The 27,624-nt window shown below is 35.9% G+C and overlaps 1 protein-coding gene across 6 annotated transcripts in view; it reads right to left on the bottom strand.

Annotated features, from left to right (window-relative positions):
* Positions 1-12,985: 12,985 nt before the first annotated feature.
* The window catches only part of PDE1A (phosphodiesterase 1A), a 313,670-nt gene continuing 299,031 nt past the window's right edge, over positions 12,986-27,624 (bottom strand). For all 6 annotated transcript variants that reach the window (XM_069470028.1, XM_069470036.1, XM_069470043.1 and 3 more), the window contains 2 exons: positions 19,682-19,798; positions 12,986-15,894 (listed from right to left, as the gene is read on the bottom strand). In XM_069470028.1, coding sequence (XP_069326129.1) covers positions 19,725-19,798 — 74 coding nt within the window. In that variant the 3' untranslated portion in view covers positions 12,986-15,894; positions 19,682-19,724. The remainder of the gene's footprint in view (positions 15,895-19,681; positions 19,799-27,624) is intronic.

Genomic DNA, 27,624 nt, shown 5'->3' with positions numbered 1-27,624 from the left:
CAAAGACAAAATTCTGGATGAAGTAAATTAAGATGATATCGGATTCATCTTCATTGTTTATTTCTTACTCTACAGATATGACTTAGCAGTTTTTTCCCTTTTCTCTGACTTTCAGTAACAATGAGGCTAATTTGAAGTAATGAACATAGTGAATCCCAGGACTATATCAAGTTACCATATTAGAATCCTAATAGTAACAGGATATTAGAGTTTATTCACAAATACATACTAAAAATTGCATATGAACATAAACACTTTAAGGTAAGTAGACATGTTTTTTCTAGTATTCATTTTGCACTTAAAACTGTTCGCTTATATTTTTAGAAGTGGTTGAAATTCAGATTCTTCAGAACAGGTGTTGACTTACAAAGGCAGCAGTCACCAGAAAGCCATGTGAAGTTTGGTGAAATAAACTGAATAATGTTTGTAGAGCACATTACTGTGACTTGGTTTTCAGGAGGTGAGATTAGCCTAGAGGTGCTAGCATTTTTTTGCTGGAATAGAAGACTGGTCTACACCCTTTATTTTAAAGGTGGGAAAACTGAGGCCTGGAGAATTTTCCCTTAGAGCACACAGGAAGTTCAAAATTGTGTCAGGCAGGAAAGCATATGGCTGCAAAGAAGAGAAAAATCAACAAACAATGGCATAGAGGTTTGTCTATGTCATGCAATAAAGTGTTCAGAACTGGAACAGTGAATCGACACCAAAGAGCAACAGGCACTTTTCATCTCCCTTAACATTCTCAGAGTTGTAACGTCCTGGTCTCAACTGAGCTGCTGCTCCAGGCATCTAGTCTGTTCTAACAGGAAAAACAGTGGGGAGAGAAAAGGAAAGAACCTGTAGCAAAGAAGAAAAGCTTTTCCAGAAACCCTCGACTAATGTCTCATGATTCAGAACTGTGTCACAGAGCCATACTTTTAGGCATGGGAGTTTGAGAAAGTAAATATTTTTAACCAGGTCCCTTGCCGCATGCCAACTAACTAAGGTTTCTCGTTTTGAAAGTGAGCACGGATACCGGTTGTGCAATCAGCAGCATCTGATGCCCAAATTAACAAAATAGGGATTTTCTTCTTCCTTCAGGGATTTAAAGGAAGCACTGGCTACCCATACATGTCAAGAAATTTAAAACATTAAAACTTATTTGATATTTTTGTTAATTAAAAATACATAAATTAGGTCATGTTTATGATAGACCTGTAGCTAGATAGAACTAGATATTATTAATTATTCTATGCTGTTTTTCATAAGATTATTTGGTGATGTTTAAAAAAGTATGCTTTATAAACAAGAGACTAAAATTCTTGTTCATTGTTCAATAAATATGTATGATTATCTATGACATGCTACACATTGTTTAAGTGCTGGGGATACAGGGATTAATAAGATAGTTGAGGTCCTTAAATCCATGGGTATAGATGCTAGTGTTTGAAGACAGTCACTATACATGTAAACTAATGAATAAATGAGATTTCAGATAATGATAAATTTTTGGAAGGAAATAAAACAAGGTGATATAGCAGACGGTAGTATCTTCTCTTTATTGTAGTGATGTGTGTCCTTGGCAAGTCCTTTAACCACTGTAGGATGCAGTTTTCTGATCAGTGAAATGTGGAGAATGATGTAAGTGATGACCAGATGATCTTGTGAGGGTTCTTCTGACTAAGATCCATGTTTCTCCTCCCTAATTCTCTTTCGGGAACTGCAGACAAGTAGCAAAGGAGAAGAGAAGAGATGGGAAGAGACAGAAAACAGAAGGATTATACTATGAGAAGGTGGGATCAAAAGAGAAAAGGGATATCCTCGTGTGCTTGTATGACAGTCAACAGAATAAAATTGAGTTAGAAACGCACAAGCACTCACACATATGTATGTATGTAACAGAACCAGCATTGTAACCAATAGTTTTCTGTCTTTTAAAACTTCCTTTTAGAAAGTTAATTTAAAAAATGATGGTGTTTTTTGTTTGTTGTTTTATTAAGATTTAAAAGTTCTTCCAGGGAAAATTTCCTCCTACAAATCACTAATTGGATCATTTTCTCTGTGCTAGCACACAAGCTGTGTTGCTACAAAGTATTGCATATGAGATTTTTCCCTTTAAAGAGATTTACATGATGTGGTATTAAATTCTCTGGAAAGTTTCCATTATGTTCTGGAGTATTTTCTTTTTCTCCTCCAGGTGCAAAATGAGTTGATAACAACCAGAAGTTGACTTGTTAGTGCTGTGCTTCTACTTGAGTTTGGAAAAATCCCAACACAAAACAAACACCACCCCCACAACCTCCATCTCCATCCCGATGTGTTATTTGCTCCCCACCGGACTGCCTTCTGAAGCACTTTGGATATTTTATACGCAAATATTAACACGTTTTTCAGAAATTGTTTCTTCATTTTATACTTTTTCTAATTATCTATATTACACCATTTGCCAAGTTTTTCCCTTTGGTTTTAATGTATTTCTCTCTACAACTAAAAGGGAAATCTTGAGTTTGGGTAAATTTTTAGTGATTCATTTTGAGTTTTTATTATTCTAAAATCTGAGCCCTCTCTTACAGTGGGGAGGCTTTCAAACACATTTCCTTTGTTTCTTTTTCACATTCCACTGTGTTTATTTATTCCTTTGTTTCTTTTTCAAATTCCGTTGGTGTTGGTCTTGCTTTGATTTAGTTCCACAAATCTTTATTGATAGTTTTCCTTCCAACTATTGAGTTAAGCAGTAGAATTATAGAAATAAAAAGGCCATTATTGTCATTGCCATCCTGCTAGTAAATACTTGTTTAATTCTTTACAACTGTAGTAAAGTGGTTTCACCTATATGTCTCAGTTAATAATCACATTAAATATGTATAATAGATAAGATTTATTTAAAAATAAGAAAACTAGAGTCCAAAGAATATAAGTGGCCCTAAATGAACCAATAATACGACAAACCCTTCCATTAGCTTATTATCTGTTTGAGAAGTTGTGATAGTTTTTAGGACAGAAAAGCCCATTCTCTTTGGGAACCGCAGACTTTTATGCTTTCTTATACACTGTTTTATAGATTGACTTAGACCTGAACTTCCATAGTAACAAACAGGTGTGTTAATACAGACATAAAGAATAGGTGGATAATTTTGCTATTGATAGATTTGACTGTGAGGGGTGAGAAGAAGAACTGGAGTTCTACTTTAATTCTTTGGCATTGACTTAACTAAGATGACCTATGATAAATAAAAGAAGGAAATTTGAAATGCTTTTTAAAGTATTTGGTTCATTTCAGAATATTTTCTACGTTTAAATCTATACTTTAAAAAAATGACCTTAAATATTGTCCTTCCATGATGTGATGCTAAAAAAAAAGAAAAAAGAAAGAAAAAAATAACCTTTAATATCTAAAAAAGGAGAGAATTTCTGAGTTTATGACAATCTTATGTATAATCTTTTCTTAACAAGATATCAACCTTTTTAATTTGTTTCTTTTTCTCAATAACTAATAAGTTACAAAATAAAAATGAAAATAATTTCACAAATTGCTGTATTTATTATTACCCCCCTCATCCATCCCAGGATTTGAAGAATGATAATTTTCACTTACTACTCCCAATTTCTTTTTATCGCCAAAGAAATAAAAATAATATGAATAAGTATAATTACCCAGACCTAAATGTGCAAGTGTGGAATATGTTATAGATATTATGACATTGAAAGAAACAATTTGCTATTTAATGAAGAGCTAAAGAGAATATTCTATCTGCTATTCTCCTCAAGCTAACTGAGGAATGAGTTTAATTGATTTCAAAATACCATTCTTCTCAAAAATAACAAAGGTATAACATGGCTGTAATCAAAGCAATGGAACAATAAGAACTTTAAAAAACAAATAGCTTCAGATGGTTGAACATCTCTTTAATAATTACATGAGAATATCTTTTATTTCTTTATTGTTTGAAAAGACCAGCATTTTTCAAGGCATTGCAGGAGATGGGTGGGTTTCCCATTACATTTCCCCTGCAGCATAAATTCTGTGGATGTGCTTCCCTGATTGACTAATTATATCACCATATGTTGATCTCTTCTTTCTTCTTTTGCCCTAATGGGACTAAGATTTTCTATTTTGAATTTGTCACTTATAGTTACATTTGCCAAGTGTTTTAAATATTACACTTGGCAAATGTAAGGGGTCCTTTATTTGCTTTTGAGAATATTCAATAGCTAAAAAATTAAAACTTGACATGAAGGTTAATTATGACTAAGACAGGAATTATATTACTAAATCCCGGACTTGTATATGATACCATGCTTGAGCTTCGCATTTTTATTGTTAGTGTAAATGGAATTCACATAGGAAGTAGTCCACTGGAACCGGTTGATATCAAAATGAAATTTTTCAAAATAATTTTGTTTTGTAGTACAGGCAAAAAGTATTAAAAATTGGACTTTGTCATAAACTACCAAAAACTATATCTGTATAAAGTAATTTAATGCAATAGTTCAGGGAAAATATAGTTACCAAAACCAATCTCCTTGCTTTCTTTCATTTGCAATGTGGAGTTAAAAATTTTTACTTTTGAGCAATATGTGTGTGTATGTGTGTCTAGAATTTCTATATGTATGCTTGTATACATGTATATATACACATATGTATCAGTATAAATAAAATATGTATATACACATGCATGTATATATAAAATGTACACTATGTGTATATGTAGATATATAGAATGTTTCACTATACTGAAATAAAAAAGGAACTTTTTTAAAAAGAGAAGAAATTTAACCTGTTTGCTATTAAATTAAGCACAGAGAATTAAAGCTTTATTAGAGAAATACATCCCAAAGATACATTTCCCTATTCTCTTCTGTTAAGGAGAAGCCAGGTGCGAATGGAGGGAGACAGTCAGAGGAGACTGGACAAGGGACAGGGGTGAGGCAGTACTGACAAAAGGTGTCTCAGGTGAAAAGAGAGAGTTGGACAGAGGGAGAGAGCCTGATGGGGTGAGGCCAGCTCCTTCCCTCTCCCTGTCTCTGGCCGAGCTTCCTGTCCACTGCTGCTAAGTAATCTGCACATGAACGTGTCTTTTGCACCAGGCTAGGTCCTTTGTGTAGCCCTTTTCTCTCTGGTGGGTTGGAAGATTATGATTCCAACGTTGACCCACTTGGCTTCTAGATTGCATCTGACTCACCACACTTGGTGGATGCATCTGTTCCTCTCACATGGACAATTTCCACACCATGAAAGACTCTCTCCTTTTTTCTTTCCTCCAAAGACAGCTTTTTTATTTTGCTGATATTGTTGATAAAGAGTGTGAAATCTGGGGAGTTTGCTGGTGTGTGTATGTGTACAGTTTTTTGTTTTTTTTTTTTTGAGAAACTGCTATTTTTGCCTCTCAGTGCACCTGGATGTCTGATAATGTGTTTTATTTAATAAGCCTTCCAGGAAGTCTAAAGTTTACTGTTATGTTATCTTTATGCTGATATTTTTCTCTTTAATATTTGCATTAAAATTTTTCCCCCAAATAGAATGTCTACATGATATAGCAATCAACCAATTTATCAATGTATTTATCCACCTATTATCTATACATATACATCAATCTATATCTCAATCTATCTGTATGTATTTAACTATATCTATATATGTAATTTTGCCTTTCCTTAAGCAAGGACACACATGCTGAAGTTAATGAAAATATGATCTCTACTGGCATGGCTGGCCTACTCTTTGCATGGGGCAACCTCTCCATCATGTGGACTTTTAGGATATTGCTACTGAAGTCAAAGCCAGGCTATGTTCTTTAAACTGTAAATATCAATTCATTGTAAAGGAAGGGGATGGAGCTCCTGGAAGGTTCTTATTTTTATAGTTCATATTATTTCCCTTATTTTCTATGTATCAGGCAATATTCTCAGCACTTTACATGGGACGTTTCATTTAATCATTCCAACAACCCCATAAGGTAAGGTACTCTTACTATCTCCATTTTATAGATGAGGAAATTGAGGCTTGTCCAAGACCACGGAGCTGGAAAATGACAAAGTCCAAAATCGAACTGAGGGCTAAATTTTGTGAGATTATCTTGAGTGAGATATTTCTTGCTTCAGGTGTTTCACATAAAGTTCAATAAGAAATAATGGCATCTGAATGAATACACAATAATAATTTAAATTCCTGTACATTGAGGGTCAACAATGTGTCATGTGCTGTCTTGGCCATTTAAATATTTATTCTTCATTATTTTACCAATCTATCAATGTCTTCATGGTCAGAGATTAGGAAATGTTGAGGTTAATAGCTACAAATAACTAAGAATTAGAGTCATTCTTGTCCTAATTCCTGCATAGTTCATGCTATTAATTATCAAGGCCATGGGAAATCACCTAGGAAATGTAGGCTTTTCTCCTTAGCAAAGGTAGTAGGATTTGCTCCAACTAATACACCTCTGCAACAGCAGACCCATACCCCTGTAGGTAGAGACAAGAGACAGATGGAGAGATCTTAGTGTTTCTCCCATATAATTCAGGTTTGCTTTTAGTATACTATTAAGAAGTAAGAATTAATGCACTCCCCATTTGTTTACTCCGAGAAAAAACACAAATGGCTTTTTGGGATTCTGTACATCTAAAGTGCTTGAAAAATGAGGTTTATTTTGCCTAAATCAGCTAGAGATGTTATCGAAAAGGATTAACTCAGCCATACACCAGGCAGGACAAACAAGAATAAACTTTTCTTTCCTGCCTTCATTCATTCATTCATTCACATTCATTTATTCGACAAATATTTACTGAATATTTACTATGTGTAAGGGGCAGTGCTTTTTTACCTTAAAATCTAGCAGCAAGCATCTGATGCAGAGAGCTCAATTCTCCTGCACAGAGGGATAACAGATCAGTGTTCATCCAAAGAGTGATTTGGAGTTCTAGCCAGAGATACAAGAAGACGCTTTGTGAGAGAGCTGGCATTTGCAAAGATCCTTAGAGGAAGGAGGATTGGTGACAGGTAAGGATGGCAAAGGGAACAATAAGACAGGACAGCAGACGCACTCAGTGCAAAGGCACGGCAGACATCCAGGAACAGCGAATACCATAATGAAGGCTATGACTTAAAAAACATAGGCTACAGTTAGGCTGTGATGGGATTTGAATGTTGTGCTAAGGAGTTTAAGCTTTACCTACAGCCCATGGCTCTCAAAGTGAGATCCGCAGTCCAATAGCAGCAGCCCTCTCCTTGGGCCCCACCCCAGGCCCACGGAATTGGAATCTCTGGTGATGGGGTTCGGCCACCTGTTGGTCAAGGAACCCTCCAGGTGGTGCTGCTGCACGCTGAAGGCTGAGGACCAGTGCTGTGGCCAACCCCTCTAGACTGGTATGTGCGCTGGAGGTATTGACATTCCCAGTCCTCAAGGTGGCTGGCAGGCCTGGTGAAGCTGGAGGTCTTGCAATGACTGTCGCTGGCACAGGCAGCCTCATTCTTTCTCCAGGGCACCGAGCTCCTTGACCTGAAGTAGAAGCACTGTGCCGAGCAGGCCCATGGTGGATGGTCTTTGCATGGCCTTTCCCCGCCAGCTAAGAATGGGTTTTACATTTTTTAAAGGGTAGTAAAGGAGAAAACGAAGAGACAAGAGAAGAAAGAGAAAAAGAAATGGAGAGGAGGAGGAGGAGGAGGAGAAAATGATGAAGGAGGAGGAGGAGGAAGAGAAGAAAGAGAGGAAGGGCAGTGTCACACAGCCTGTGCAGCCAAAGAAATTTATTGTCTGAGCCTTTACAGAAAAAGTTTCCTCACCCTTGTAGCAAGGGGAAACTGTTTTTAAGAAGAGGAGCAATAGGTGCAAAGAATCCATGAGGGAGATTTGACATAACAGTGTGCAGAAAAAAAAAAAAAAGAAAGAAAGAAAGAAAGAAGAGCTAGAAGCACAGGAACCAAATATCCAACACGAGTAACATGGTCAAGGCCTAAACAATGCAAAGCTCTTTGAATAGAAAAAAAGGGTCCATAATCCTTTTAGAAATAGTATAACTTTGAGCTGACCCAAGCACAATGTCATGGTAAGGTTCTCAACAACTGAAGAAATCACAGACAGTCAAGTCAGCAATCTTTCTGGGGTTGGTTGGGTTTAGTTTTGAGAGAGTAGAATGGTGCTGAGGGCATGAACTCTGCAGCCAGAATCCCAAGTCTGCCTCTTCTAGGATGGAAGACCTGAACATATTGCCTCTCAGTTTTCCCATCTGTAAAATTCATATAACAGTAATACTTACCTCTTAGGGTTGCTTTGAGAATTATTTAATATATAAGTTGGTATAGATAAGGAACTTAGAACCTAGCAAACTTATGTATGTCCTCGAGTGCTAACTATTATATGTTCACGTATTAATACATTTGCATCACATAACCAGGAACAATGCTAATATAAATGAAAAAATAATAACTAGCCCTTATGGTAGGTTCTAAGTTCCTTATCTGAATCAATATATTTAATTCTCACAATCATAGAAGAGTAAAACCTTGAAAGTCTTCAGAAATGTATAGCTGACTTCAATATATCAAATTCAATCAAAAACAGGATGTGCTGTATGCAAGCTGTGTTAGGTTATGAGAAAATAAAGTAACAAAACATAAACCCCTTCCTCCATGATACACCTAGTCTAACTTGCAGGCTAAATGAAGAATGCTATTTAGATGCTATCTGTAACAAAGAATTGAAGTTGGCTTAAAAACAAGGGATGAAATGCATATTAGTGTTGTAATCTGAGACAAATATTATTAAAACAATCATAAAAAAGGTTCTGTAGCTATCATTTGGTTCTGTTCTTCAGTGGGAAAATTGTGATTTTCATGAGTGGAGCAGGAGTTAGAAAACAAGGAGTTTGGAAATTAGAAATCTCTAATTTAATATTTAATCTGAAACCAAGTTTTATACACCCATGCACACACACACGCACACACACAAAGGTAAAATTAATTCATGCTTGATACACAGGGATATTCTTATTTCTAAATAAGATTGTGATTTTTACCTGTTCATGTACATGTGTAGTATTATTCATCATAAAATCAAGTTTTAAAAATGAACTCTAATGTAATTTAATACCTTTTAGGATGAGGACATAAAAACTGAACATATTTTTACATTTAGCTAATAATTTAGGAATGATAAGATGGTATGCTAAGTGAAGTTGAAGGGAAAAGCAAGACCTTTTCATCAATACTCAAAGTCAAGGAATTTGAAAGATATTTTTTTTGAGGTGGTGAGGACTCTTTCTATATTCTCCAAAAGATAATTTATAAGACAGTATCTACAGGAAGAAAGCTTGACCTAGGAAAAAAATAGATCCTGGCTCTTTGTACAAACTTTCACTAGCTATAGATCTTCATAATATTACATTTTTCTTCCTGACATATATACCTCAGCTGTGTTTATTTCCAGACACAGTATCATTTAGTGGGTGTTATTATCTCCCATTTATCAAACATGCCTTTGTTCTCTCTTCATTATTTTAAAATTCAAAATTACAACACGTGGATTAACACTAGGCCCCTTCAGTTTAGCACATCCTCACAGGCTTGGTTCTCATGACCTCTGCAGCATCTGACTTCCAAATACGTTGGTCAAACTCTGTGTTCTGAAAGCAAGAAACACCAGAAGGGGCAAAGTCGCCATGCTAGCAGGGCTTTCTGTGCCTGGCTTTGTCTGGAGAAAAGCTGAGTGCGTGAGTTCTGCATTCATTTAGAGTTATTGAAAAGTCCTTCAGGTCAGGGGAAGGCCATGAGAATCCCATGCATGCTTCAGCCTTTCAACATGGAGATCCTAAATGGAGAAAACACACCCACGCAGGAGGCAATTACCCTGTGGGCTGCCTTACAGTGGGGCATAAATGCAGGACTCAAAAAGACATATATAAAGACAAAGAAGGTGGTCCCCATGCAGACGAATTTGCCTAACCAAATGTCACCCAAAGCCATTGTTTCTTGGGTAAACCAAAGAACTAGAGTTATCTCCCACACTGCCCATTGATACAGATCTTTTTGCCCTGTCATGCCTCCTTGGTAGCTGCTGCCTATTACTGACCTTTTTCTTACTCCTTACCACACCCTACAGTCTCATCAGAACGTGGAGTGAGGCCTCCCCACTGCCCAGCCTGCACATTCTCTGTGCTAGATCTCTGGGAAAATACACCCAGCTCCCTCGCTTCTTCCCATAAATCAATCTTGGCTCCTTGTTTTCTATTTTTTCCCCTTGTATCTTATGTTTCCAAACTCAGATGGCTTGCTGCTTCCAAACTGGACACAAACCGTCTTCCTTCCACCCCAGGCGAGGCGATCAGCCCTAAGGCTTGGTGCCCTTTCCTTCCTCCTACCTCTACATTCCAAGCATAGTTTCCATGACGTCTTCTATATTTTAAGTTTTACAAAAAAGCTGACAGATAAGAGTTAAACACATCAAACTCTGTTTTGAGGATAATAGTTACGAAATGTATTTGTCAGGTAAGTTTGGCCTTTGTATGCTGCTTAATTCAGTATTTGACAGGTTAAAGAAAAACAGGGTAAATTGACTGTTGATGCCTTTTATTACATAAAGGCTTTTGCTTTCCAGGATTTTTTGCTCGAAAAGCCAAATGATCACACTCACACATTTAATCTTTCCCAAGCCTTCATGGGTCTTCCTCTATTTGTTCATATAATCAACTATATTTCATTAATACAGATATATACACCTCATTAAAAGACACAATAGCCTGAACCTTTGATTTTGGTTCCATGATGTTTGTTGATGAATCTGAGGGAGGGCACAAGAGTCAAAAGGCACTTATGAAGCACCTGTAGTGTGAAAAACCCCACAACCTTGTATTTAAGTACTTAGTAGGTGTTTAGAATTACCTCCATAATATTTATTTACTGTCTAGAACAGTGATATATACAGGAGTCACCCAGTTATCTTCTTTAAATGCAAATTCCAGTTTACTTTGTCTGGAGGGAGCCTGAGATTCTTTATTTCTAAGAAGTTCCCAGGTGTGGACCACACCCTGAGTAGCAAGTGTCTAGGCTGAGCACCAGCAGTTACTTAAAAGCATATTTCATGGTCACATATTAAGCATGGGGAATGACTCCTTCCACCCACAAAAAGCAAAGGCACCTTGTCTATAGAAATACATGGTTTAATTGGTCACCAAAGCACACACAACCTGCTGTTGGTCACTGAAAATCCTGCCTTCTCAAAATTTTTAAGGACAAGTTCTTACAAAACGGAATAAACAGTAGAAAAGAAGTTAGATTCCCTTACACTTCAAATCTGGTCTCCTCCACTTTCTAGCTGCAGGACATTACTTAAATTATTTTAACCTCCTCTGCCACACTTCCTTAGCTATAAATGGGAATAATAATACCTTAAAGAGTAGTTATAGGGAAAAAAGAGATAATGTAAGAAAATAATGTAATGCAATAGTGAGAGTATAACAAACTAGAATAACTACATAATTATAATCTTTAATTTTCAGAGATAAAAATGTATCAGCTTGAGATGCAAAGGAAGCTCTCCAACCTTTTCAAATGTTAAGGAAATAACTCATAAATTTATTAATATTACTATGGGATAAAAATCCCCAAATGGAGCTTTTCTTGGAGATAGGGTCTTGCTCTGTCACCCTGGCTAGAGTGCATTAGTGTCATCTTAGCTCACTGAAACCTCAAACTCCTGGGCTTAAGTGATTCTCCTGCCTCAACCTCCTGAGTAGCTGGGACTACAGGCATGTACCACCACACTCAGCTAATTTTTTCTATTTTGGGTAGAGACAGGGTCCTGCTCTTGCTCAGGCTGGTCTCGAACTCCTGACCTCCAACGATCCTCCCGCCTCGGTCTCCCAGAATGCTAGGATTACAGGTGTGAGCCACCATGCCTGGACCCAAATAGAGCTTTAAATACATGTCAACCCATATATAAAATGTGTGTCTTAAATATTTAGAATTCTCTCCAAAGAAATGACAAGAATGTAATTCAGGACATTATGAGGTGTTCATTTATTAACTCTAAAATATACATTGTCTTTACTGTCTAAGGCTTGTACTAAACAGTGGATAAGCTTTGCAGTATTTAGAAAAGCAATTAAACTGAGGACAGAAGGCTTAATATAGCTTCCAATGGAAATATGTATTTTCTATCTAAATTATATTTCTAAATTAAAATATAGCCTTTACAAGCTCTTTGATATTAGGGGAAATGTATCATGTAATCACACTTAAAGTAAAAAATTCAGTTACGTGCCATGTATCTGAAGACTAGTTAGGTTTTCACATCTTCATCTGGAATGTGCAGGCCACATGGAGACACAGCCTAAGGGGTGACACATGTTGTGCCAATTACTCTCCATTCAATTGCTTGAGACTCACTAGGTCTTCACCTTGACTCCACACCGTTCGCGTCTTCTTATTCTCCTGTGTTGCCTTACTCACATTGCTCTCCTTCACGGAGCTTTCTTTTCCACTGTGCCTCTGCCTCGTCCCACATAGACACTGCAGAAAGGAAAAAAAGGTCTTTGGTGCCAGAGAGACCTAGAACCAGATCCAGTGTGGACTCTGCCAGTGGCAACTTGTTTGGTCTCGGACAAGGCTCTTTCTCTGAGACTCAGTTTCCTTTACTCATATTAATACCACTTTGCTGGATTAGAGGTAATATCTGTTAAGTATTACATGGATGCTGCATATGGAAAATAGGCAAGGATTATAAACTTTTGTTATTATTTATTATTTATCAACTCATGTTAAGTCTTCTAGGAAGTTCTGAAGATGGAAGCAGTTTTTACCTCTTCTAATATCTACAGATACATTTTACTTATACCTGGTTACTTTCTTTGTCTTCGTTCTTTTTTCTTTTTTATGTAGAGATGAGGTCTTGCTATGTCGCCTAGGCTGGAGCGCAGTGGCTATTCACAATGCCACCATAATGCACTGCAGCCTCGAACTCCCGCCTCAGTGCCCCGATTAGCTGGGACTAAGGTGCGTGCCCACACGTCCAGCTTGCATCTGGTTACTTTTGGATGTGGCGTTCTAGTTATTATGTATAAATTATAGTATGTATAGATTATCTTCTTTATACTACTTGAAGTTTCTAGAGAAAAGATTTAGGTTTCCATATTCATATATGCACCAGACTTCTAGCCAGGACCTTGCAAATAACAGGTATTCGAGGGCATATTTCTTTAATGGAGCAAAAATCACTTTTTGACAAAAACCCATATCAATTTTTGAGTTGGTCTACTTCAGGTTTTCCTCAATTCCTCCAACTTTTCAATGCCCCACCAAATGGAATTACATTAAACACCAAATGTTTCACAATATTGTCCCTCAAATATGATTTATTTAGCAATCATATATAATAGGAAATACAGAGAATTACAGCATACTAGAAACACGAGAATTGTAGGTGTCATGTTAAAAATTAAATAAAAGAGGTTCTGGTTAAATGAAAAGGCATATGCACTTGCAAGATACATATGTTGGGTAGCTGAGGATAAAAATGCAAAGCAGGACATTTAAAGTGCAGCAGCCTAACTCATCAATCCCTCTCTTCAGAATGGGCTCAACATTGATGTTTGCAGAAGAGATGGATGCAGATAACGCCACTCTGACTTCCTACTAACTAGTGCTAAGTAAGACAGCAAGCTGTCTTAGAGAGAGAGGGAGGGAGGGAGGCAGGGGAGGAAGAAATATAAAAGATTGAAAGAAAAAAGGAGGGAAGTAAGAAGTGTAGGGGATAGAGAGAAAGAGGGAAGGAGGGAGATTAGGAAAATAATAAGTACACTAAGCAGCGTGACAGCTCTTCTGAAGAAGCAAAGCGTCTTCTCCACTCCCTCTGGAAGTTTGGTCACAGTGCTTTATAAGTCACATAACCTGGAAAATTAGGTTAAAGCCCATATACAGAAATTGATGAATTCTTTGTATTCTATTTTTTTAATAACAAGAGTGTATAGATCTTAAAGTATTAACAGGAATAAAGTGGCTATGTTTCCTATGACATTTGAGAAGCAGTGTCTCCATTTACTTCTCCCTTGAGAGATTCTATAGTTTTACTGAAAGACAATTGGCTCAAATAGGAACAACAGTAATTAGACTTCCCAGATAGTCAGATTCTATTTTAAATGCACAATATTTTCTATTAATAGGTGGTAAATAGCTCATTTTAAAAAGCCATTAAAAGCAGTAGTTACAGTTTCTCCATAAATAGAAATGAAAAGTCCATTTTTAAAGAACCAAAAGTCACCACGATGTACAATACATATAAAGGTTTTCCCCAGCACATTGCTATAGATCAATCTTTACTGCTTACATTTAACATATCAATTGCATTGTAATGTCTATGCTACAATTATTTAGCTGTGTTCTGAACAAGATTCAGGTAAAACTAAAGCTAAGGACCTTATTCACAGAACATTTAAGAGCATTTTATACAAAGTCTACACACAAATCTACCTTAAATTACAATGATGCATACTAAATATGCATATAGAATATGGCTTGCGCATTAAAAGAGATCCAAGTTGTGAGTTATAAAATCTCACTACTTAGGCTTAACAGCTTCTGATTGTATCCATTTCTAAAATATTGCTTAGCATTGTGAAATCCAGGAAGGAAGCAGGTGCAACAGAAAACTCGTTAGGAAGGATGAATCCTCCTTCATGTCATTTAATTGACAGCTACTCTTGATTCTTTCCATCCAAATTCCGCCTTTCACAAAGACAAACTCACTGAAGCTCACCATCATTGAAATGTTTGCACAGTGAAAAGTTACAATACCTAATTGTGCTTGACCTTTCTTGTCAGCTAATAGCAAACAAATAAAGATAGTTCAATTTGGAGCAAAAGAAAGGCTTTGCACATGCTCAGGCAAAACATGATAAGGAAGCAGAGTCTCTGAGGGTTGCAGTTTGTTTCTGGGCAGCAAAATTTAAAAGTCGCATCAAATAATGTTATCTGTACAGAAAAGTGTGGGCTTCCATTTTCATAGACATTTTTGAACAAACACATACATACACATATACACATACTTCTTGTCTCTTATCCCTTGGCTTGTAATATATTTTGTTACATCTTGATGGGATAACCATCCCAGAAGGCAAATCCCATTTTCCATTCTGGTGTCCATCTCTAGCAATGGTTGACAATCTCGTTTTCTTGTTTTCACGGACTGTGGATAGCATGTGATTTGCATCATAACCACGCCCATGGAAGTGATGCATTGGTGTATTAAAACCATGGGATGGATGGATGCAAGCTGGTCCACTGGATTCAAGGAAAGGTTTCACTGCCATTTCTCAGTATGAGAGCTACAATGAAGTGTTCATCAGGTCACTGTGCTGGGCTATGATGTTCCGTTGTTGCCACAGGACTTCAAATACAGCTTCTGATGAGTCCCACCTCTCATTCTGTTCTCATGCATTTAAAATAAGGACAATCTATATAGCCTGTTCCCCAGCACTGCAAAAAATATATTTTCCATAATTTTGGTTTTGCTTTCCTTTTATTTAAGACCTTGAACAATGTGTAATTAGAGCACTCTGTGTAAGACAGTGCAAGGAATTAAATTTAAAAAAGGCTTCATCTTCTGCACATGTATTTCACAGTCACTATGACTGCCTCAAAGTGAGAAAAATTTAAAGCTGTCTGACTTTTGTCTTAAGAATTTCTCTGGCTTGATTGAAGAAGGCCAAATTGTGGAGGAAAAACAATGGCAGAAGAGCTGGCCAAATCTCTGATAGCAACTTGAGTGTATTTATTTGGCCAGAGTGACTAGCTCAAAATTTGTGTTCTTCTTAATTCCTTATGTAGACATCCATAAAAATGGCCTGATCCAACTGTACATTGAAAAAGGAGATACAGTTTTGTGGAAAGTTGAGGATTTAGGATGTTTTCGTGCTGCTTTCATTATCCTAAAATAAAATCCAAATGAAAATGAAGATCAGAGAAGAGGTGGAGGGGGTAGGGAGTGGGTAGGGAGCGGAGGGGCTTGGGCAGATGCTGGGCAAATGTTATAAAACTTCAGTGAGATAGGAGGAATAAGTCTAAGAGATCTATTGTACAACACGGTAACTATACTTAGTAACAGTGTATGATATTCCTGAAAATTGCTGCTAAGAGAGTAGATTTTAAATGTTCACACCCCCAAAATATGATAAGCATGTGAGGTAATACATATGTTAATTAGCTTGATTTAGCCATTTCACAATTTCAGAACAATACATTGTACCCGATAATATACATGATTTTTATTTGTGAATTAAAAAATAAGTAAAGAAAAAAAAAGAAAGAAAATGAAGATCATGTTCTAGTCATATACAGGCATCAATTACTGTGTGGCAATTTCACACTGGACTTTCTATACCTGGTCAAGAATAAGGGATTTATCAGTATATAATAGATAGTGGGTTTACATCAGTCGGAATTCCTCTTCCGACTTGTACTCTGTGCATGTGTGTGTATGCGGTTTAATCCCAGTAAAAACTTTGATTCTTTAGATCAGAAGTCACAGACTCAAACAGCCCTACGGGCCTGGCGTGTAGTATAAGTGAGTTAAGTGGAGCTGGGTGTGTGTAAAACAACTAGAATTACAGGGACTGTAGTGAAGTAAAGTTATGTTCTTTAGTTCTGTCTAAGGACATTCAAAACCATATTTGAAATCAGTGTGGAAGTCAAACAGACTAAATACAGCCCACAACTCATCAGTTTTTGGCCTCTTGTTGGGCAATACACTCAGAATTAAAGAACTGGCATCGGTAGGAGGAGGGAACACTTTCTCCACAATGAGGAACAGGTCCGATACTGGTTTGCTTTTGAAATGCCAGAAATCTCTAACATATCTTTCAAGGAAGGTAATGTGATAAATGATATGCCATTAGCTTTTTATTTAGTAAAGCAGGATGGCATTGTACACCCAAGCCCGATCTCATTTACTTTAATTAACAAAAACAAAAAAGAAAAATTTAAGCAAAGCAAAAGACTTTTGTGGACTGGAACCTCTTAGAAATGATGATGAAATTATACAACAGTGTGAATAGTAGATTTCAAAGGCTTTTTTCTTGTTCTAGATATAGTGTTGTACATTGATTTATGAGGCCTCAACATGGCACATATTTAATTAGAGCTCAATATTTCCTGGGAAAGCATCTCACAGCGGGGCCTACACATTGAGAACAGAGCAGGCGATGGCTTTCAGAGACGTGGCCGGGCTGCCATAAGATCTACAGTTTCCGTGATGGTGGCAAAAGAATTAGCTACCAGTCACGAAGGTGTGGTAAATTTGCAAACAGGGATCCTGCCAGCCAAATCGCGCCCACGGACATATTTTGTCTGGTCCACACAGTGTTTCAAAAAACTTTGAGCCAACATGAAAAATTGGAAGATTTTACATGAGAAAAAAACCCCACCTCTCTTAATCACTAAAAACACCTGGAAGCACTGGGCCCTCATTCCTTCATGGAGCAAATCTGCCAGCGCCAAAGCGTGGCTGGCTGCCGCTGCAGCCTTCGGGTGGGGTGTGCTGTGTCCTTTCTCTAAGGCTGACCACTGCCTGTTGTCTCCCACACACCACGCTTGAGTCACAGTTGCCAATTGTCACCACTCTTGTTTTCAGATTCTGCCCATTACATCCTTTAAAGCACCTGCCTGTTTCTTGAAGGCATGTGAACTTCACCTACTGAAGGCCCTGTTTCCTGGAAGATTGGGTCTTTTTAGTTGAAAAAAAGAAAAAGATACTTCTTTAACTGCCTTATCTATCTATCTAGCCTTAGACATGTTCATATAATGAACAGTAATTTTTACAAATCTATTGGTGACCTGTGTTCCCTATAAACAATTTTTGAAAAATGTTCATAAATATTCCAGATCCATGTCATGAATGCTTGGGAAATGCTGATCTTAAAGTTTTTTTTCCTTTTCTTCTGAAGCTACACTATATAGTGTATACCGGCTTGGAGATGTCCTATAAGAAAGAATCTTGCTTAATTTTGTCTTACTCAGTTTTTTAATGATACTCATTTGCTAACAAAACTTTTTGTTACTTAAAACACTTATAAATATTCCACTGAAGTAGTTTTCCCTAAAATATATTTCAGGGGCTCCATCATATATTATCAGGACCCAAACTCTTTTTTAGAGTGACCATGTGCTTGTAAGGTAATTAATTTATAGTTTGGATGGAGAGTAGGGAGGGGGATTTCTGTAGCTAATATAAGACAATATATTATAACTATTAAGTATAGAGGTAAGTTTTAGTTGCTGAATAACCATTTTGTGTCTTTATTTCTTTCCAAGCTTTATACATAAAATAGGAATCACACTCACTAAGTTTGTCACACTGACTAAGTCTGAAATTGTTGAGAGGACTAAGTGAGATAATGTACGCAAGATGTTCACCACAGTGCCTGACACTTTATAGTTGCTATTAATGAAACTATTGTGATGAATAAGAGACAGTCTTACAACTAACTGCTTCTGTAACTTAAGAACACTGGGGAAGGAATTATCTTAAAAGCTAATCACAGGTGAATTCTTTCATTTCTAAAGCAACGTCTGTGGAGCTGATAATAACATCACAAAGGCTTGGTATGATACCCTCAGCATTGACCTCCACTCCCACCCCCACAGCAAGACTCATTATAACACTTGAGTTTTGTTTTTTATGCTTTTATAGTAGATATTAAGATATCTCCACTATAAATACATCTTTCCTTTCTATAACTGGCTATACCTCCTTTGTACATCCAAGACAGAGGTTCTCAAATACTAATAGACAGGCTTATTGAAAATTCATATTTCCAAGGCAGCACTCCCAGAGTTAATAATTTCATAGATTGAAGACAAACCTTCATGGCTAAATTTTTAAAAAGAGAACCACTAATACATATGTCTACAGATTTTAGCAAACATGATATTTGCTTCATAATATATATTAATACTTGCTTTGTTTTTATTACAGGGTGTAAATTTTTATATTTCTTACATGAAATAAAAGAAGAAATCAGTCTAATACTCATATATCCTACATGAAGTAGAATAAGAAATGAGGATTAAACATCCCCAGAGATTATATCTTATTATTTTTCAAGAAGTAAAATTTTAGTCTCAGTGAGTATATTTTTTATTGATGAGTGAATTAAGAACTTTTGACAGTAGGCCGGGTGCGGTGGCTCACGCCTGTAATCCTAGCACTCTGGGAGGCCGAGGCAAGTGGATCATTTGAGCTCAGGAGTTTGAGACCAGCCTGAGCAAGAGCGAGACCCCCGTCTCTACTAAAAAAAATAGAAAGAAATTATATAGACAACTAAAAATATATAGAAAAAAATAGTCAGGCATGGTGGCGCATGCCTGTAGTCCCAGCTACTCGGGAGGCTGAGGCAGAAGGATTGCTCGAGCCCAGGAGTTTGAGGTTGCTGTGAGCTAGGCTGATGCCACGGCACTCTAGCCTAGGCAACAGAGTGAGACTCTGTCTCAAAAAAAAAAAAAAAAAAAAAAAAAAAAATTAAAAAAAAAAAAAAGAACTTTTGACAGTTAAATGTTTAAAATTTACCTGTTAAGGTTTTTACCCCAAAAAACTGACGATAGGATTTTCTTTTTAAAAAAGAATCCAAGAGGGCATTTAAATAAGATAACTTTGTTTCTAATGGTATTCTACAAACCATTTTTTAGAAATTACATTTCTTGTCTAGAAAATAAAATTACCTCTCATGTTTAAAATGACAGAAGCCATTAAAGTGTTTCAGATCTATGGATGTGTATCAGCGTGTTTTTCTTCAGCATTTACTAAGTCTTCTGAGTTCTTATGAAGATCAGTTTCACCTAAAAAGAAACGAGGAAACAAACACACAACCCCCCCCTGAAAATAAGCCTTTGAAAAACCTAATAAGGTTAGGAGATTTGAAACAAGTTGTAAAACGTGCAAGGCTGGCTTTTACAAGGGATTTGTGGCACATTTCTCCAAAGATACCAAACGTTTTCTTTTTAGCCTGTGGATCTATAGAGCATAACAAGTCATCTTTGGTGGTTATATAAATTTTTGAAGTTGCAATTTAATCTGAGAATACAGAAAGAAATAAAACAGATAAAACATGTTTAAAGATCTATTAACTCACATGTAAAAATTATGCATGTTTTTCCTGAATATTTTTAATTGAAACAAATTCCTTTAAACAAAACCCCTAATGATCAGTGTCTTTTACCACACGTTGCTTAGTTGCTATGAATTTAAAACAAATGAGTATAAAAGAATAATTATGTTTCAGATAAGACATAATCTGTCAAACAAACTCATGGAATTTAAAATCTTGAAATCACTCAGCTTCTGTATAAACTTTGAAGAAAAATAAAATATTAGCATGGAAAATGTTTCAACAGTTCTGGAGAGGTTGTAGAGGATCTATGAAAAATAAAATATAAAGCAAAATGTACACATAAGAGTCTTATTACATAAGCAACAAACTAAACAAAATAAATAGAAATTAATTTTTTGAGTCAGTTACTTAAAATACCCTGATATTTCAGAAAATATTCATGTATGATGGAATTTTCTTTCTGTATGAAATTTGATTGAAAATATTCTAACAATTAAATTTTGCACTAATTAACTTTGAGATAATTCCTTTAATGTATATTGTAGGACAGTGTCAACTCAGTTGCAGCAGATTTTTATTGAGGTTATATAATTAGTGAACATACAGAACTTATAGGGTGTTATTACAAAGCAAATTTAAGTTGCCTCCCACCGTCTCTTTAAAATATATTCAATGGGGGAAATTTATCTTCTATGCCAGGATCAAAATATCATTTGGTTCACATGAAACATTCGTGAGGCACCTACACAGCCTTCTCTCCTTTGGCCCATCTGTCACCATCTAACGCTTTAGCTCTCTCAGTTAGGAACTAGACTCCATTCCCAATATCCCCTTAACTTCAGTATCTCCCAGGGTCCTGGTGAAGCTCTCTTCCCTTAATTTGAGGTAAAGAAGGAAGTATTTCTATACCTTTCCCAACAGCAGAGATCTCTGTAAAGAAATCCTCTTCACAAATCCTTTTTGACCCTCAGCAATCTAAGCCTTTCATTTGTTTGTATTGGGTGAGAGTGTTAAGCATCCTATAACTGGCTTTTAAACCTACTTTGAAATTCCTTTCCCACAAATCCGTTTGTTTTCTGACATTTATCTTCCTAGAGTCTTGGCTTAAACTTCTGATTTAATATCCTGTTACTTAAGGCTAGATTAGGACAGAACAAAACAGCCTAGAATAGAGCAGAACAGAGTAAAAAGAATAAACTGAATTAAAAGAAAGGAATATAAGTGATTAACTAATTCCCTGGTTCTCAAAATTTTTGAGAGAACTTTTTACAATGGGTAAGGGACACTGAGGTCTACCTACCACCAAATGCTCTTATTTCTAGTGGATAAAGAACTCACCAATAATAAAAGAGTGGAAGAGGAACAAAATAATCAAATAGTAACAATGCAGCAATTAACAACAACAAAAAAAATCCCAAAATGATACACAAATTACATCCAAGAGTAATTCTGTACATGCAATTAGAAAAGCAACGATTAAAAACTATGACCAACTCAATGTAAGAGTTTTGGAGCATGTATTTTCCTTGAAAACCAAAATTCCAGCTGTTTTCAGGGACATCCAAACACTGCCAGGCAATTTCATGGCAACCAGCTACTACAGTCCTCAGCAAATCCAAATCACATGACTTTTAGTTAACAAATCTTTAGTTGTGGAAATCTTTACAATGAACTTAGGCAATACTACTTGTAAGTAACTCTTAGTTTTTCATAATAAAAAAAGTCATATGATTCTGACATCATTCTGCCATAAAGAAGAAATAATTTGCATTATTCAATCCATTAAAGATCATCTTAGATGACCTTCATGGCCCAAAAGTGGTCTATGTAAAAGACTTTGAGAAACATCAATATAGTCCAAGGTTCCAAACATCTTTAAATCATGGGCACCTCTGTATTCTGATGAAATCTATGACCTTCTTTGCAAAATAAAATTCACAAATAAAATAAATATGATTACAAAGGAGTATACTTATCTTAAAATACAGCTATCAACATATTTAAGTAAACCTATGCTATAGTAATATACATGCTTCTTTAGTAATGCATTAAATAGCAAGGTCTAACTACATTCTGCATCTATGCAATTTTGAAATAATAATGGCATTAAAAGATATTTTAAGATCTCTCCACTAAATATATTATGAAAACATCTATTTCTATTGATGACAAACAAAAATATCACAAATTTTAATGTGTATTGTTGCCTACAAATGAAAGAAATGCTAAATTTCAGTTAAAGGCTAGTAAAAAAAAAAATCCCTCTTCAAGTATGCAGACCCCATCTGTATAACCCTGGGGTTAAAAATTTTGATCTAGTCTAACTTCATTTTCCAGGTAAGAAACATGCCCAGAATAATGAAGTGATTGCTTCAAGTGCAGACCTTAAATAGATAACCTGAAGTCAAAGTAGTTGGCTTTTAATTCACCGCCATTTCAACAAGACCAGTAAAATGACCTTGGAATTCCATTTTACTGAAGGGATTTGCAAGTTCACATACATCGGAAGCTGCACGCGCCTTAGGAATAAATGCAAGGGGACTGTTCAAAGCAATGCATATAAACTTGTTTGTCAGCCAGGACAAAGGTAATGAAAATAAGGGCCCTCCAATAATTCTGTTCATCTCAAAGAGCTTTAGGTGTTCATCTAAACCAATTTCAAAAGTTTAAACTTAAACAAAAATAATTTGTAAAATGATGAAATGTTGTGGCTTTGCTTTATAAATAGAGTCTAAATTCTGCAGGGGGCAGGGAGGGAATAGCAGTTATAGGAGGGACAGACCTACTAAAGCAAACAGAAATCCTCTAAATTTAGCTAATCCATGCTTTATAGACTGTAATTTGAGCTCACTTTTATTATATTGGAATCATAGTGTGTTAGACTCATGTGACGTAATTATTATAGCCTTGCAGGGAATAATACAAGAAACATTATCAAGTGGATATTAGACTCAGTTCTTCAGTCATGATCTCGACTTAATTATTTGAAAAATAATCTGTTAGGGTAAGTTACTATACAATTGAATAATCGACATTTTGTGCGCACCCACTAGGTGGCAGGCACTATTCTCATCTTATTTCCCTGAATCCTCGCAGCAGCCCTATGAAGTGGGGCTTAACAATTGAGGAAACCGAGACGTAGCTAGAGCGTTGTCTGCCCATGGTCTCAAAGCTAACAAGTGGCGAGATCCCTCGAACAAAGTACGACCAGAATCATGGCCTCTGGTAGCGGCAGCTTCCTTCACCACTCCCGCCGTATTCACACGCCCCCATCCTCTTACTCCTAATATTTTTCTTTAAATAAACTTTAAATCTACTCCCAATTAAAAAAAAATAGTTTTGTCCTAAAGGACAAAGGAGTTTTCTCCTCAAAAAAGAAATTTGATACACTTTTTTGAATTTTTCTAATACATAAAATCCGTAATTAACAATCAATCTTTTGTAGGTATACAAACAATAATTGATTTAATTTAATAGTCTATATTGCATTCACTATTTTTGGCTTGTCTAACCCAACAATCCCTGCATGTGAGTAGGAAAATCATGACTACGGTTTCCATGGTAGAGATCAGGGACACATGATCAGAGGGATCACTGACTATTCCAGGGCACCACAGCCTAGGTGAGTTTCGGAGACGGAACCCCATGATATACCTCAGAAAAATATTTCATTGATTTTTTTTTAACAGCAATAGCAAATAATGTTTGAAAAATACTTACCACAAAATTGTTTTCTGCAGTCTTTTCAACAGAAATACTAGTTCTGAGTAACACTGCATTTTTATTTCTTCATGGGAAAACATTACCTTTGTTATATATAGTTGTATCTCCTAAAGCAGGCACATCTGTAGGTAGCTTCAGTTTTATTTTTGGACCATTTATCGAGTTTATGTTGCAAATAACTAGAATGAATTGATGATCAAAGATTAAAGTTATAGTCTTTGAAGAAATGTAATGTAGGATAAATCAGAGCTTTTGATTTTAATTAGTGTTTTGGCATTGGTATAATGTAATTGGCCTTACAGATTAGGAATAGGAAATCTTTCAACACCAGGGGAAATACTCTTCCTCTTTTTCACTCTTAATTTAATGCATCTGGAGAAGAAACAGTTGTAAGTATGTTTTCTTTTACTTTGCAGTGTGCATGAAAGCAAGAGAAGGGAGGATTGCACACTAGGCAGAAGAAAAAGAACCTGTTGCTAAAACAAAACTCCACCTAATTCCCAAATGTTCTAGCTCTGACCCTGTAAGACTAGAGGAAATAATAAAGTGTTATATAAGATACAAATCAAAAATAGCTAAATTACTTCTTGATTCATTTAATTTTTAGGAAAGTACATCAATTTGTATTAGCAAACTCTAGAATGGATCCATGTACCAAGCACATATGTGTTAGGCATGTAAATAAATAGAGAGTTTTACAGGTGATCTATGGAAAACGGAAGATTTCTACATATATTCCTCTTCCAATCAGTGAAATTATATTCGACTTGGGAGAGATAACACCATGTTAAACAACTATAAATCTTAGTGTTTAAGTTCCATTGAAACTAAAGTGTTAGACAATGTGGAGGTTGAGCTGGCTCCTTGAAAGGGTTCAGTATAAAATTGGGCCTACAGGATGTATATGTTTTGGTGGCATACAGGAATATGCTCTTAAAGAGGGATTGAAGAGGAAAGGTGGAAGAGTATGAGTGAAGGCAGGAGACTGGAGAGAAAAAGATGTGCCAGGGAAGAAGTGAAGCCCAATCGAGAAAACTTTACCGGGACCCCTTACCCACTCATTGAAGGAACAATTTCTCCATCATCATTATTTTATTATTTTTTTCATTTCAACAGATTTAGGGGGTACAAGTGCTTCTTTTGATATGTGGATGAATTGTATAGTGCTGAAGGCAGGGCTTTTAGTGTACCTGTCAGCCACATAGTATGCATTGTACCCTATAGGTAATTTCTGAACCCTTACCCTCCCTCCTCCCACCCTCCCCTCTTCCAAGTCTTCAAAGTTCATTACACCGCTCTGTATGACCATGTGTACTCATCATTCAGATTCCACTTATAAGCAAGTACATGTGGTATTTGTTTTTCCATTCCTGAGATACTTCAGTTCGGATAACGGCTTCTAGTTCCATCCAAGTTGCTGCAGTTAGGATAATGGCTTCCAGTTCCATCCAAGTTATTCTTTTTTTAATGGCCAAGTAGTACTCCATGGTGTGTGTGTGTGTGTGTGTGTGTGTGTGTATACATACACACCACATTTTCTTTATCCATTCATCAGTTGATGGGCACTTAGGTTGATTCCATGTCTTTGAAACTGTGAATTGTGCTTCAATAAACATACAAGTGCATGTGTCTTTTGATATAGTGACTTCTTTTCATTTGGGTAGATAGGCCAGTATTGGGGTTGCTGGATCAAATGGTAGGTCTACTTTTAGTTCTTTGAGGAATTTCCATACTGCTTTCTATAAAGGTTGCATTAATTTATAGTCCCACAAACAGTGAATAAGTCTTCCCTTTTCACTGCATACATGCCAAGATCTATTTTTTTTTTTTTTATTTTTAAATAACCGTCATTCTGACAAGGGTAAGGTAGTATCTCATTGTGGTTTTAATTTGCAATTCCCTGATGATTAGCGATATTGAGTATTTTTTTCATATGTTTCTTGTCCATTTGTATATCTTCCTTTGAAAAATGTCTTTTCATGTCTTTTTTCCACTTTGTAATGGAGTTATTTGTTTTTCTTGCTGACTTGTTTGAGTTTCTTTAGATTCTGGGTATTAGTCCTTTGTTGGATGTATACTTTGTGAATATTTTCTCCCATTGTGTGGGTTGTATATTTTTGATTATTTCTTTTTCTGTACGGAAACTTTTTAGTTTAATTAAGTTCCATTTATTTTTGTTTTTGTTGTATTTGCTTTTTGGGTCTTAGTAGTAAATTCTTTGCCTCCTAGGTCCAGAAGAGTTTTCCCTATGTTTTTTCCTAGAATTTTTATGGTTTCAGGTTTTACATGTAAGTCTTTAATCCATCTTGAGTTAATTTTTGCATATGGTGAGAGAGAGGGATCCAGTTTCATTCTTCTGCATGTGGCTATTCAGTTTTTCTAGCACTACTTATTGAATAGGGCATCCTTTCTCCAGTGTATGTTTTTGTCTGCTTTGTCAAAAATCAGTTGGTTGTACCTATATGGCTTTATTTGTGGGTTCTCTATTCTATTCCACTGGTCTTTGTGTCTGTCTTTATACCAGAACCATGTTGTTTTGGTTACTATAGCCTTGTAGTATAATTTGATTCCTTTCAGGAATGCTCCTTTTATGCCTAGTTTGTTAAGGATTTTTATCATGAAGAGGTGCTGGATTTTAACAAATGCTTTTTTCGCATCTATTAAGATGATCATACAGTTTTAATTTTTAATTCTGTTTATGTGGTGAATCACATTTCTTGATTTATGTATATTGAATCATCCTTGCATCCCTAGGATTAAACCACTTGATTGTGGTAAATTATTTTTTTCATGTGTTGTAGGATTCAGTTTGCTAGTGTTTTGTTCAGTATTACTGCATCTATGTTTAGGAGGGGTACTGGTCTGTAGTTTTCTTTTTTTGTTGTCCTTTTCTGGCTTTGGTATCAGGGTGATCCTGGCTTTGTAGACTGAGTTAGGGAGGAGTCCCTCCTTCTCATATTATGAAACAATATCAGTAGAATAAGTGCCAGTTCTTTGTAGATTCAATGCAATTCCTATCAAAAATACTAACGTAATCAGATCACACTTTGTCTCCTGTATAGAGTGGCAAGAATTGGTTGTGGAAAGTGTAAGATTTGGCTCTTAGAGCCAATTTGATGTGAAAATCAATATGGGGCTCCTCTAATTTCTCAATCAGGATGAAAAGAGGATGAAAATTGAATCTGAGTCAAAAATATACATTTTCTTTATATTTTGTAAGTAGAAAAATTACATATAGAATATTATTTTAAATGCTCATCTAAGCCAGTTTCAAAAGGTAAAACTTGGAAAATAATTTGTAAAACGATGGAAACATTTTTGGCTTTCCTTTAAGTATTCTGAATACTTAAAAGTATTATGGTTAATTGGGTTTTCTATTTAAAACTTAATTAAGGAATAAGAGCTTCAATTGCTTTTAATAAAAATGTTTAAGTATGTCAAAACATAGCTCTACTTCTGTGCCTGAATGGAGAATACTGAATATGATTGAACTTGTTAGAGGGCTTAGAGGGTTAGGTATGTTCATTAGGCTCAAGAATGAGCCAAGATAGGAATCAATCCCACATATCTAGCTATCCCTTAACTTAGGAAGAGAAAGACTCTTGGGTTCTTACACAATTCCATGTTTTTTCTTTCTCTCTTATGTACATGTTGCTATCTAACTTTGCCTGGCCATGATGAAGGGTTATTTGAAGAGATGTATGAAAACAGTTATCTCATCTACTTATAGCTTTTGAATGTAGTGGTAGAAGACATGCTTCTCTTGGATGTATATGCAAGTTGCTCATATGGAAGAAAACTTATAAATTCATGCTTTAAAAAAAAAGCACT

The sequence above is a fragment of the Eulemur rufifrons genome, chromosome 1 (assembly GCF_041146395.1).
Source record: "Eulemur rufifrons isolate Redbay chromosome 1, OSU_ERuf_1, whole genome shotgun sequence".
Taxonomy (NCBI): domain Eukaryota; kingdom Metazoa; phylum Chordata; class Mammalia; order Primates; family Lemuridae; genus Eulemur; species Eulemur rufifrons.
Note: the sequence above shows the minus strand (reverse complement) of the source record. Positions and strands in the feature narration are given on the sequence as shown.